At 46.1% G+C, this 14,085-nt stretch overlaps 1 protein-coding gene across 2 annotated transcripts; it reads right to left on the bottom strand.

Annotated features, from left to right (window-relative positions):
* Positions 1-1,671: 1,671 nt before the first annotated feature.
* On the bottom strand, positions 1,672-13,859 carry TEX55 (testis expressed 55). Of its 2 annotated transcripts, none has more exons than XM_028726535.2 (4): positions 13,658-13,859; positions 9,868-10,406; positions 4,816-4,878; positions 1,672-3,433 (listed from the first exon to the last, which is right to left on the bottom strand). In XM_028726535.2, exons 1-3 carry the CDS (start codon positions 13,709-13,711, stop codon positions 4,833-4,835), a joined length of 639 nt encoding a protein of 212 aa, XP_028582368.2. In that variant the 5' UTR covers positions 13,712-13,859; the 3' UTR covers positions 1,672-3,433; positions 4,816-4,832. The 2 variants fall into 2 exon arrangements, with proteins under 2 accessions (XP_028582368.2, XP_028582367.2); XM_028726534.2 differs by having other exon boundaries at positions 9,831-10,406; positions 13,658-13,857.
* Between the last annotated feature and the right edge of the window lie 226 nt (positions 13,860-14,085).

Raw genomic sequence — 14,085 nt, forward strand, 5'->3', positions numbered from 1 at the left:
CTGTTTCTTCAGTGTTGAATATGCACGGGATCTACAGGATCCCAGCTATCTCATTCCATTGCTTTCTTTACCACCCTCCATTCCTATTCCTTCCCAACTCAGTCAGCATTCTGTTGTCACTAAGCATGCTTAGTCCTCGTTGAACTCTGCTTCTTTTTGGGGGAGGGCTGGGGTTAACCTCCAATGTTTTCTCCCCGCCCCCCTGAAAATTTTATTTTTTGAAACCTTGCAAATCTCAGGGCTCCTCAAGTCTGGTGTTACCTCGTTCTTGGACAAAGGTGGTGCCATTTTGGCTACTTAAGCAAACTTAACTCTTGGGAAAATGAGGTTGCTATTAGTGTTTGCAATGGTCCATTGTCTGGTCCATACACAAGAGATTCTGCCTGCAACTTCAAGAACTTTTGGTGAGTGAGACAGCAGGCAGAAGCAGGGCCTCCTCACTCAGCCACGAAGCTATTTGTCTGATCTTGGGACAGTCACTGCCTCCCAGCCTAATCTACCTTGGATTCTTGTAAGAAAAAAATGGGGAGAGGGGAGAACCCAACTTGATCTCCTCGGAGGAAAGGCAGGATATTAATATAATTATAATGATTATAGTACTTAAATGGTCCATTTGCCATCTTATTGTGCTGTCTGTTGCAGGACATTTACTGCATCCCTCTGTACTGGAGGTGAAGGGCAGTGAGTGTTTGAGCTCTGTTCATGGATACAACCATGCTGTATATTGTCTGGATGTCCAGGAACTACTTTGGTTGCCAGGATGCAATCCAGGAAACACATATGGGACCTTGGGTAGCTTCCAATCCATCAGGAGACACTATATAGTGGCTGCCCACACCTGACTTTCTCTCAGACACACTTGTTGTAATAAACAGGAATCCAGGGGTGCCATGCACAGGCAGGGACAGACAGTAGGACCATGGTTACAGTGGCCAGAAGAAGCCATAGCAGCCTTGTCTCCCACTGCACTGGGGGGTTAAAAAGGTACCGTATTTTTCGCCCCATAGGGCACACCACCCCATAGGATGCACCTAGTTTTTTTGGGGGGGGGAATAAAGAAAAAAAATTATTTCCCCCCCAGGCACGGGGCTTGCGGAGAGCTGCGCGAAGCCCGGGCACGCTCTTCAGCGCGCCCCAGGCTTCAAAATGCAGGCACCTCTGCGCAACCCTTGGGAAACCGGCACGACTTTGTGTTGGTCTCCCTAGGGTTGCGGAGAGCTGCGTGAAGTCCGGGAATGCAGGCAGCTCTGCGCAACCCTTGGGAGACCGGCGCAGCTTTGTGCCGGTCTCCCCAGGGTTGCGGAGAGCTGCGCAAAGCCCGGGCGCCCTCTTCAGCGCGCCCCAGGCTTCGGAATGCAGGCAGCTCTGCGCAACCCTTGGGAGACCGGCGCAAAGTCGCACCGGCCTCCCAAGCGTTGCGCAGAGCTTCCTGAAGCCTGGAGAGCGAGAGGGGTGGGTGCGCACTGACCCCTCTCGCTCTCCAGGCTTCAGCGAAAGCCTGCATTCGCCCCATAGGACGCACACACATTTCCCCTTCATTTTTGGAGGGGGAAAAGTGTGTCCTATAGGGCGAAAAATACGGTATATGGATGTTCTGTGGGTTGCAACCTGTTAGGTATAAAAGAGCCTTCAAGATTTGAACCTTGAACCGAATGCATAAAACACAGAAGGTAACTGAGCAAAATAAATTTATTAAATGGAATCAGAGCCTTTGCCTTGCACATGATCAGTAGTTGCACATAGATGAAAATTGCTTAGAAATCTTTAATTTTTTTTAGCAAAGACCAACCCATCAATTCTTGACCTAAAAGCTAACAACAAATACATCTGAATATGTTGTTTGGTTCCTGTACATTGTGAGAACATAGGGAAATATTATTTCCCCCCCATCAGCAAATAACTAAACAGGTCTCTTTGAAGCACGAATCCCGTCAGCAGAAGCAGGAAATGGAGTACCTTGGATTTAACTTGAATTCCTATGGATTCAGAATATGCAGACATTAAGCTAGGCAGAAGTGGGGATCCTGTGGCCATTCAGATGCAGCTCCCATCCATCCTTGATCATGCTGGCTGGGGCTGATGGGAGATGGAGCCCAACAATGTTGGAGGGCAATAGGCTCTTGCTAATTACAGAACTGAGAGAGAATTATGTAATTCGTAAGTAACCACTTCAGGAAAACAGGTATCTTGGCTACTATAGCAACACACCACCAATTCTGCGTCCAATTACTGCAAAGAATCAACAGACACTGCCCTCTCTTTAATCTCCAGAATGGGGGACATATTACAAATTAGGCAACTATAACAATCCATCAGTTTTAAATTCAGTTTTTTTCAACAACTGACATCAGAAGAAGCATTGTAAGCTTGGTTAGTTGCATAGGTGCCCAAGGTGATTTTTTGGGGGGAGGGGTGCCAGCATTAAATTGAATTAGATAAATAGGCTCTCATTTAGAGCACCAGACAACCAGAAGTTACAAATATTATTTTTTTTCCTAACAAGCAGAATTCTAGATACGTTCTAACACCTAGACATCAATTCATATTTAGTTAAGGCTGGTTTAAAATTATTAATGCTTCACCCCAGGTTATCACAATTCACAATTCAGTTAAGTGTAGTCTCATCACCATCATTACTAGATAGCCCCCCCCCCATTTTTTTTAAATTACTTTTATCTAACTAAGTTAAATGTGAGGAAACCACGTTGCTTGACTGTTGGGAGACTTGCATACTGACCCTGAGACTATTCACTCACAAATATTCTAGTTGATTTACACATGCAGCTGCATCACGTGATACAATTTTCCCCAGAGTGTACTACTTTGGTTTTCAAGTGATGGATCATGTACCTGAAAGCTCCTGTATGGTGGGGGGAAATTGTATTTGTACATATGGAACTGGTCTCACAGGGCAAAGACTACCAAAGCAGAATTCTTCCTCAAACCTTAGCTTTCTATGTGCAGAAAGGGTTTCCTCCCCCATGGGAACACATTCAAAATGTACCCCCCCTTGCAATCTGAGATGGGCCAATCCAGCAAAGACAGCATGATCTGATTCTGCAGGATATGTAGATCAGCTCTTACTACGACTGTCAGCGCGTTTTAGGATTACTGCCTTATTACTGGATGGCGAGTACCTTGGTGGCTTCCTAAAAGGCATGTGACATTCTGCGCTCCGGTGCAACTGTGTACTTCCTATCATCCTAGATCACCCAGCACAGCACCCACACTGGAAGAAATCAGCTACCACCAACAGCATTCAAATCTATAGAATTTGCATAGACAGAGCATGTGGGAGGGCAGCACTGGAACTTGTTCCACCTAGGGCAGCGTCCAAGAACAGCTCATTGAGCTTTCAGGTCTTCATCTTTTACACCGGCTCGTTGTCATTTTTATGTCTCTCAGACGCCTGCTTCCTTATCATATTCTGAACCTAAGGAAGCAGCGAAAACCAAAAACAAATCCAGAGAGCATCAGTCAGTGTATTAGCTACTTGCTGCATGTTAATGATTTTTTAATTTAAAATATACATCTTTAACCCCAATCCTCAACTGACGGCCAAACCAGATGTGAATGAAAACAAATGCCCATGTTTGTTATGTGCATAATAACTGCTGGGGGGGGGGGGGACTTGGCCATTTAAATCTCTGGGAAATCTGACTCACTCTTTCTCTCTGTGGCAGTCCAGACGAGATTCACCTCTCCAAACCTAAGCACAACACGAGGGGAGCTGGTGGCGGAGGTGGTTTTGCATAGTATATTTAGATACAGTGGTACCTCGGGTTACAGATGCTTCAGGTTACAGACTCCGTTAACCAGAAATACTAAAGGTAAAGGTACCCCTGCCCATACGGGCCAGTCGTGTCCGACTCTAGGGTTGTGCGCCCATCTCACTTAAGAGGCCGGGGGCCAGCGCTGTCCGGAGACACTTTCGGGTCACGTGGCCACCGTGATGAAGCTGCTCTGGCGAGCCGGCACCAGCGCAGCACACGGAAACGCCGGTTACCTTCCCGCTAGAAAGCGGTACCTATTTATCTACTTGCACTTTTTAGGGCGCTTTCGAACTGCTAGGTGGGCAGGAGCTGGGACAGAACGACAGGAGCTCACCCCGTTGCGGGGATTCGAACCGCCGACCAAGTGATTGGCAAGCCCTAGGCGCTGAGGATTTACCCACAGCGCCACCCGCGTCCCAGAAATAGTACCTCGGGTTAAAAACTCAGCTTCAGGTTGAGAACAGAAATTGCGCAGCGGCGGCAGCGGGAGGCCCCAATAGCTAAAGTGGTACCTCAGGTTAAGAAGAGTTTCAGGTTAAGAACAGACCTCCAGAACGAATTAAGTTCTTAACCCGAGGTACCACTGTACTGCCATCTTCCATGGAAGTTTCACCAAGCTTGCAAGATCACCTGCATATTGTCTACACTGAATGGTGGCAGATCTGCAGGGACTGAGGCAGGGATTTCTCCCAGCCCTACCAGGAGATGCTGGGGATTGAACCCAAGACCATCTGCATGCAAAGTAGATGCTCTGCTACTGAGCTGCCCGTCTTCCCAAAAGAGGAAGTCATCTCTTCTTTAAACTGAGAAGCATCTGGTATGTCTTCTATAGCATCTTCCATCCCCCAGTGCCTTTTCCTTCCAGAACACAATTCTGTACTTATAAGCACTAGGGTGTTATGGCTCTCGTTTTCTGTAACTGCCCGCTCTCTTTTCCTTGCCGAAAGCAAGAAAAATATATTTCTCAGCTCCAATGCCCCTTTTCTGCTTCTTCAGAGAAGCATAACAGTCAAGCAGTGTGTGCCTTGCAGGGACGACATACCTGTCTCAACATGAATTCTAATGGCTTCTCAGGCTTCTCATACACCAGATTTTCAGTGATCTCCTGAGTGAGAAAGACAGAAGTCGTTATACTCCTTTCCCAAAGGCAAACAATGAAAAGATACAAAATTATATTGCCAGAGGCAAGAATGGCTTCTCTTCTTTTCACGATGGGAAAGATATGGGATATACATAATATGTATTATTTACAAATACAGATATGATGTGTCATTTCATCTTTCCTGAAAAATGTCTACTGTACAGCAAAATCTGGGGTGCTCTAACACATATGCTTGATAACCTGAAATGTTCACACACTCCCACATTAACAGAATGGAGGACTAAGATCAAGCCAACAAAATGAAACTCAGTTGGGACAAATGTAAGGTTCTGCACTTAGGCAAGAAGAACCAGCTACACCAGTATAAGATGGCTTGCCAGTATTAAATGTAAAAAAAGATCTAGGTGTCTTAGTGGACCACAAGCTTAACATGAGTCAGCAGTATGATGCAGCAGCAAAATAATAATAATAATAAAAAGCTAATACTATTCTAGCCTGTACCAGCAGAAGTATAGTGCCCAAATCAAGGGAACTAATAGTCCCACTCTATTCTGCCTTGGTCAGACTACACCTGGAGTACAGTGTCCAGGTCTGGGTGCCACAGTTCTGGGCTCCTCTTCTGGTAAATAGGAGACTGAGAGGAGATATACCATATTTTTCGCTCCATAAGACGCACTTTTTTCCACCTAAAAAGTAAGGGGAAATGTGAGTGTGTCTTATGGAGCGAATGGTGCTGCGCAGAGAGGTAGAGCTGTGCAGCGCCCCTTCAGTGACGCGGGAGGAGGAACAGAGCCCCTTCTGTTCCTCCTCCCACTTCGCTGAAGGGGTGCTGCGCAGCATTCCCTCTCTGTGCAGTGCCTGTCCTGCGAAGCCGGAGGAGGAACAGAAGGGACTCCTTCTGTTCCTTCTCCAGCTTCGCTGAAGGGGCGCTACGCAGTTCTCCCTCTCAGCGCAGCGCCTCTCCTGTGAAGGAGAGGCGCTGCGCAGAGAGAGAGAACTGCGCAGCGCATCTTCAGCGACACACCTGTCATGTGAAGCCAGAGGAGGAACAGAAGGGACTCCTTCTGTTCCTTCTCCAGCTTTGCTGAAGGGGCGCTGCGCTCCGCCCCTTCAGTGACGCGCCTGTCCTGGCTTCTGCCTTAACCGTGCGCAGCCTCTTCGGCCAGGGGGAGCCTTCATCCCGTTGCCCTGAAGAGGCTTGGCGCAGTTATCCCAGAAGCCAGAACAGCCACACGGTATCCCTCTTGCTGTTCTGGCTTCTGGGATTCAGAATGTTTTCTTGTTTTCCTCCTCCCAAAACTAGGTGCGCCTTATGGTCTGGTGCGTCTTTTGGAGCGAAAAATACAGTAATAGGCATCTTCAGCTATCTAAAGGGCTGCCACATGGAAGATGGAGTAAACTTGTTTTCTCCTGCTCCAGAGGGTAGGACCAATGGATTCAAGTTGTAAGGAAGGACATTCCAACTAAACATCAGAAAAACTTTCTGACAGTAAGAGCTGTTCGACAGTGGAACAAAACTCCCTTAGGAAGTTGTGGACTCTCCTTCCTTGGAGGCTTTTAAGCAAAGGTTGGGTGGCCATCTGTCATGGATGCTTTAGTTGAGATTCCTGCATTGCAGGGGGTTGGACTAGATGACCCTGGAAGTCCCTTCCAACTCTACACTTCTATGATTCTATGAAAACTGCAAGTTGCAAGTTACAAAGTGCATCTATTACAGGCCCAATATAGGATTTGTTTATTGAGCAATTTATTTATTTAGAAAGATAGATAAAACAATACAGTATTTAGAAATCTACACGATTCATTGCAGATTATTTCAAATTTCAACTGCTTTCCTCAACTGCACAATTGTTTAAGTAGATGAATATTTAGAAAAGCAATATATCAAGCAATAATGGTAAGCACATTGCACTTGGAAGTTGAAATATATTAATATATAACTAACTGCCTGTAATTATCTATTAAGTTATTTTTATCCTGCGTCTTCAACTCCAAGGGTCCCCAGAGTGACTTACAACTTTAGAAAAACAACCATCAATCAAACAAACAAACAAACAGACCAGATATAACCATCAAAGCAACAGCATAAAAACAACAACAACCCAAAGGCACAAGGGCCAAAAAACCCCAAACCCAGTGCTATGGGTTGTATCCAATCATAGTAGACCTGCTCGAATTAATGGGCATGACTAACTTAAGTGCCTTCATTTCAGTGGGTCTACTCCAAGTAGAGCTTATCTGAGCTGGTTTGGATCATCTTTTCTGACATGGTTTATGAATCTGGGAAATTATGTCCTAGACCAGTTCAGTGATTATTAATGACACTGTCCTGTGGTTTCTTCCTCCTTTCCTTTCCCTGCTCTTGTCACTATTTTCCTAAGTGCCAGGCTTGCATATTCCTCCTCTGTTGGTGCTTCACTGGTGGCTTATATTAAACCAGAGTCCCCTATTATGTCTGAACTTGGGTTTATACTGAGTGAAGTAACCAAGATCATAGGCCCATAAGCAAAAATAAATCCGGTATATGCAAACTCTGAGCCTTTCAAAATGATTCATCAAGGAGCCCATATGCCACATCCAATGCAACAGAAATGGGTGGAGAGGTGCCATTCTTGGCAGGTGCAATGATATCTGGACACTTTTGACTGATTTGTGTCCAATGGTGCAGATACCACAGCTGAAGTGCAACTGGGCATCTTTCTCATTTTTATTTTTTGTATTTAAAATTGATTTTCAAGGATAGCGTTTTAAAAGAGGGGTCATGGACAATGTTTTGGACAATAAATTACCAACTTACCAAGTACAGTAGCTGGATTTTCTAAACCATTTGATGACATTAAAAATTGATAATGCTGTTTTGTTTTGAAAGGGAAAGTTGGAGAACAGGAATATGAATTTCTGCAAAGAAAACTATGCTGGGAACAACTACATTTCAAAAATATATTTCAGTTTTCACAAATGTGCATGCTTTGCTTTTGAGAACAGAGCATCTTTAACTTGCATTACTCCTCTTTTTCCATTTGGTTCTTTTCATTGCGGGCCAACACTTCAGGCGTTTTATTCTGAAAAGGCTTGTTTAGGTTTTGGTTTGCTGCCATCTAGAATTATTGCAATGCCTGGCATAGTTTTGTTTGGGGCTTTTTTTGCTGTTTGGATTATTTTTCTCTGTGTTTTATCATTTGTATTATTGTATGTTGTAATGTGGGTCTTCTGTATCTTGTATCATTGTTACCTTTGGGTTGCTCTCAGGAAAGGCAACCAAGAATTTAAAAATAAAGAAACATTGAATTAGGTTTTGTACAATTGATACCGTTGTATTTCTTTGTGATGCAACTAATCCAATTATTGTACTTGGCATACTGTTTTGCACTGATGTACAGAATGGTTTCTAGGTCAATCTCTTCATTTTTCTTTTCTTTTTAAATTAAAAAAAACACACCACAACTGCATTTAAAAGCAACAGCACTAGACTACTAAACCACCAAAATAGGAAGGAAGAGAGAGAGAGAGAGAGAGAGAGAGAGAGAGATGCCCCTGTACAGAGAAGTATAGGGGAAAATGTGCACTCATGCAACAAGGTAGACTTTCTATTCTTTTCTGAGTGGCAGCAACCCTCTGTCTCACCATTGGAATGTGTTCCATTCCTATAAATTTTAAAAGTATCTTCCTATGTGGATTCACAGGGACCAATTTGTAAGATTCACTCTGTGTGTGTGTGTGTGAGAGAGAGAGAGAGAGAGAGAGAGAGAGAGAGAGAGAGAGAAAGATGCAGTACAGCAGGCTGAGAACACATGGCCCTCCAGATGCTGCTCATCTCCAAGTCCCATCAGCCCTGCCTAGCATGGCCAATGGTCCAGGATGATGGGAGCTGTAACCAAGCAACATCCTGAGGGCCATAGTTTCCCCACCCCTGCAGCAGAATGTGGTACAGCAACTAGGAATGCAACACCACCAATATTCCGGGTCCCACTGGAAGGAAACCACAAATGGCGAGGTCAAGAACAGCCAAGAGGTTGCTGGGCTACTACTCCCATCACCCCTGACCATTAGCCATGCTGGCTGGAGCTGATCGTGGCTGAAGTCCAACAACAGCTGAAGGGCTAGATCTGTGTTTCCCAAACACTGGTCTCCAGCTGCTTTCAGACTACAGTTACCATCATCCCTGACCACTGGTCTTGCTAAGTAGGGATGGTGGGAGTTGTAGTCCAAAAACAGCTGGAGACCCAAGTTTGGGAAACATTGAGCTAGATGCTCCATCACTGTATTCCTAAAGGCAGAGAATAGATCTCAGAGATCTTGAGAGGGACACTATGTGAAAGGGACACTATGTGAAGCTTGTAATCTCTTGAGAAAGCCCAGTTAGACATCTATGGGACAAAAGCCTTCCACCATCATTCTTGTGGCTGGAATATAATGCAGAGTACTCTCAAAAGAGGATATGGGCTAGTAAGGTAAAGGTAAAGAGACCCCTGACCATTAGGCCCCAGTCGTGACCGACTCTGGGGTTGTGGCACTCATCTCACTTTACTGGCCAAGGGAGCCAGCGTACAGCTTCCGGGTCATGTGGCCAGCATGACTAAGCCGCTACTAGTGAACCAGAGCAGTGCACGGAAACGCCGTTTACCTTCCCGCTGGAGCCGTACCTATTTATCTACTTGCATTTTGATGTGCTTTCGAACTCCTAGGTTGGCAGGAGCAGGGACCGAACAATGGGAGCTCACCCCGTCATAGGGATTTGAACCGCCGACCTTCTGATCGGCAAGTCCTAGGCTCTGTGGTTTAACCCACAGTGCCACCGGCGTCCCAGGGCTAGTAATGTCTCCCAAATGCTAAGAGATTCCCTCAAACCACTGTGTATAAAGGCACTGGCTGGGTTGGTTCAGAACAGCCACTGTGCACGCTTTTGCCTAAGTGAAGGCAGCTTTGACAGAAAAGGCAAAAAGGGAGTGGTTCACCTGAAATATCTGCAGAATATTATGCTTCTCCATGTACCTAAGTGAAACTTCAAAGGGATCTTGATACACAACAGGCATCTCCTCGGAGAAGTCCACAGAAGGAACAACTGTTGGGGGAGGCTGCTCTTCTATTATTGGAGGTTCCATTTGTTGAGGCGCCATTTCCTGAGACGGTACTTGTTGGGGCACCAATTCTTCAGGGGGCATGATGCTTTCTGCCGATCTGACCAAACCATGTGGAAACACAATTCCTCTCTGATGTTTCTGAGTGAGTATAGAGCCAAGACCTTCCAAAGATGAAACAGGAAGAAATGCTGGGTGGGTTGGTTTTGGTGTCTCCTCCGTGACAATTTCTGGTGCCTTGCTCATGTCAGATTCTGCTGCAATCTCCGCGACAGGCTCAAGTGCTTCCTCTACGATAAGTTTTGGTGCTTCCTCCATGATAGGTTCTTGTGTCTCATCCATGGACAATACCACTTCAAGAATTTGGGGTTTTCTCTTTTGTGGTTCAGCAATAGATTCTGGTGGTTCAGGATGCTCCTGCCCCTCAGTAATCAGAACTCTTTCTGGCTGTAGCTACAATACATAACAAGCAAAAAGTTACCATGCAGAAAAAAGGCACATGCATAGTTCTTGCACTCTGTAGGCCTTAGACGTAATCCTACCCTTGGGCAAAAAAAACATGTGGAGAGTTGTGGGACTGAGAAGGTTAATCTTTTCCCTTGCCAATAAGCACAGCTGCCAAACTGCCACACACTACATTTGGCCAATGTGTGAAGGGGCTCCACACATGAACTGCTGTACACACATAAAGTCCCTTCACTTGAAAGCCAAATATATGGACAGCTGAAGGAGAAAGGCCAGCATTGATGATGCCAGCAGTGCCCTTCAACACTCTATATTGGACAAACTGGCCAAACCCTACACCAAAGGATAAATGGACATAAATCTGACATCAGGAATCATAAGACAGAGAAGCCAGTAGGAGAACACTTCAGTCTCCCAAGACATTCAATACAGGATCTCAAAGCAGCTATCTTACTACAAAAGAATTTCAAAAATAGACTTGAAAGAGAAGTTGCTGAATTACAACTTATCACTAAACTGAAAACTATGGATAGACCTGGTCTTAATACACATATTGGATTCCTGTCTCATTACATATGCTAATCATCTGCATGCTATCCCTTGCTTTTTCCTGTAGGACTAATTGCAGTCGTTAACAGTCGTCAGCTACCAGCATGAGTTTGACCAAGGGCAGTGGAAGACAGACGTGCCTGGCGTGCTCTGGTCCATTGGGTCACGAAGAGTCGGACATGACTAAATAACTAAACAACAACAACAGTCGTCAACAGGTTTTCCACACCCATTGAGTCAATTACCCATCTCCTACTACCCTCCTGAGAAAAACCCCACCCCACCCTCCCACGATATATAAGGGTCTGGTGACTTCTGTTTCAGTGTATCTGAAGAAGTGTGCATGCACATGAAAGCTTATACCAAGAACAAACTTAGTTGGTCTCTAAGGTACTACTGGGTTTTTTCCCTCTTTTTTATATACCGTATTTTTTGCTCTATAAGACTTACTTTTCCCTCCTAAAAAGTAAGGGGAAATGTATGTGCATCTTATGGAGCGAATGCAGGCTGAGCAGCTATCCCAGAAACCAGAACAGGTAGAGGGATTGCTGCTTTCACTGCGCAGCAATCCCTCTTGCTGTTCTGGCTTCTGAGATTCAGAATATTCTTTTTCTTGTTTTTCTCCTCCAAAAACTAGGTGCGTCTTGTGGTCTGGTGCATCTTATAGAGCGAAAAGGACGGTATATTTCAACTGCGTCAGACCAACATGGCTACCTACCTGAATCTGTATCTCTTAAGATTGTGTGTTGCTATGCTCAATGCAACATATTCAAGGGTTATTTCCAACACACCCGGATAGGTACCTGTTGCTTTAAACATTGGAAGACAAAGGTGGTCTCTGCTAGCAGAAAGGGGTGTGTATGCCAACATGTGGCATTTTAGTGTCAGGGGTTCACAATACGGGAAGCTTGATACTGGGGAACTACACAGTTGGAGCAAGCTGATAGGAGCAGGTGAGGTGTGAAAGGCTGGAACAGGCTGAGAGACAAAACTGTAGGTTTGTGTGTTCATTTTGGAATAGCACAAACCTGTCTCCCAGTTTATTAGTTTTTGGTATATTATCACTAAGAACCTGTCACAGAGCACAATAAAAAAGGCAGAGACAGTAAAGCTACAAGATGAAAGACAGAAGATCCTTGTTGGCTGTCAAGCATAGAGTACGGCAACTGACTTTCATCAGTTTGGAAAGAGGCATGCTGGATCCAAATACCCAAGGTAAGAAATACTGGAGACCCTTTATCAGTCATTCAATTGCCTTGGAAAAATATGTTTACAGAGCAATCCTATGCATGTCTATTCAGAAGTAATTCCCTCTGTAATTTCCATTGGGCCAATGTGCATAGGATTGCAGCCCAAATGCACAGGAGCTAACCCTGCGCAGAGCTGGGGAGTGGGGAGCATTTCAAAGTCCTAAATGACAGCATCAAATGACAACACTTACTCTTCTATTATCAGTTAAATATCTGACATGTGGCCCTTTTAAGAGAAAATGCTATGATGCAGGAAGCCAGCTCTTACAGAGCTGACTCAGAGGTGTGGCTCGGCTGGAGGAGTTACTTACTACTCTGCACAGTCTCCCAGACTTCAATGGAAATAACTCATAATGCTTATAGTGAGTTCATATATGAACAGCAAAGACAAAACAGGGGAGAGAAGTACGTAAATGCATCTTAACTCAAGTGCACATACAGATACCTGCTCAAAACATTAACATTCCACTGAATTATATCCATCCTCATCCCAGCTGCTCCAGTTAATACCTTATTCATTGCTGAAGCTTGCTGGATCACAGCGGGTGAGCAGCTCTCTCTTAGCCTAACCTACTTCACGCATTTTCTCAACAAACCTCTTGTCTTCTCCACAACTGGGGGAAAGGGTGACATGCATGCTTCCCAAGCGCCAGCAAAGGCAGGGTAACATGAATTAAAGAAACAAACACTGGGCAACCGAATCCACTGTGAGATTAAGCATTCTATTAACAGCATGCTTTAAATCATGTACAGCGGTCTTCTTTTCAGTCTAACATTTCCTGCCTTTTTAACGCTGCAGTCCTATGTGCATTTGCCCGGGGAGCTAGCTCTGCAGACCTTTGCAGGTCTTGCTTCTGAGTAAATGCAACTTGCTCTGTAAGATTTAGTGGCTGGAGAGAGCCACACTGTTACAGAAAGTTAGCCCAATACATGAGGTCCAAAACAGTAAAGGGCTGTTAAGAGCATCAATCCAGCATACAACCGCCAGTGGGCAAAAAAGAGCCTATGGGGGAGGAAGGGGACTCTGCACCCTCCCCAAACGTTGTTGGGACTATCAGCCCCTGTCAGAATGACCAGCGCTCAGGGATGATAGGTTCTGTAGTCCCTCAACATCTGGAGGACCAGCCTTGGAAACGGAAGGAGGGGTTGGAAAGTGACCCCTTCCCCAATATTTCACCTGTGAAATATTGATGTTATTGGGGTGGGGAGGCTACTGCAGACCCCTGAGCTACCAAGGAGCAGGTGTGGATGGGGGCCACCCAAGAGGCGAGTGTGTCTGAATACTGGACAGCGGAGAAAGGCGGCTTTGCCAGTGTTACGCTCCCTGTAAGCAAAGCAGCCCAGGCAATTTTGTAAACGGAGCACGTCACATTTGGGGAGGGGGCCTCTCCAGGCTGCTCCCGTTTCCCTTCCTCCCGCGCTTCCGGCTGCCGCCCTCACCTGCCCCTCCGGCGAGCCCTGCTCCTGCTCCTGCTCCGGTCCTCGCTCTGCCATCTTGGAGCCAAGGCGCGTCGCATCCTTTGCTGCCCGGCGCGCTCCGTGCGCTCCTTACGCGTTCTGTCCCCTACGGGCAGCGGAGGGAGCGCCGTAGCTACCATGGCAACCGCCCCAAGCGCTGCTCTCGCCCCTCCCCTCCCCTCGGCCTTTCGGTTGCGCGCTCGTGCCGGCCAATGGGAGAGCGCGCGAGTGCGAGCGCGGAAGGGAGGCGCGGGCATTCCGAGCGGGCCAGCTGATTGGCGAGCGGGCAGTTGGTACCCAGGGTGGCCATATTTCTTGAGGGTGGAAGTGCGCTCGCTGCCCTGGCAGACTGGGAGCTAGTTCGTCTCTGAAACCTTACCCATTTTCGATCATCCTCCAAGCACTGCCCT

The sequence above is a fragment of the Podarcis muralis genome, chromosome 4 (genome assembly GCF_964188315.1).
Source record: "Podarcis muralis chromosome 4, rPodMur119.hap1.1, whole genome shotgun sequence".
Classification (NCBI taxonomy): domain Eukaryota; kingdom Metazoa; phylum Chordata; class Lepidosauria; order Squamata; family Lacertidae; genus Podarcis; species Podarcis muralis.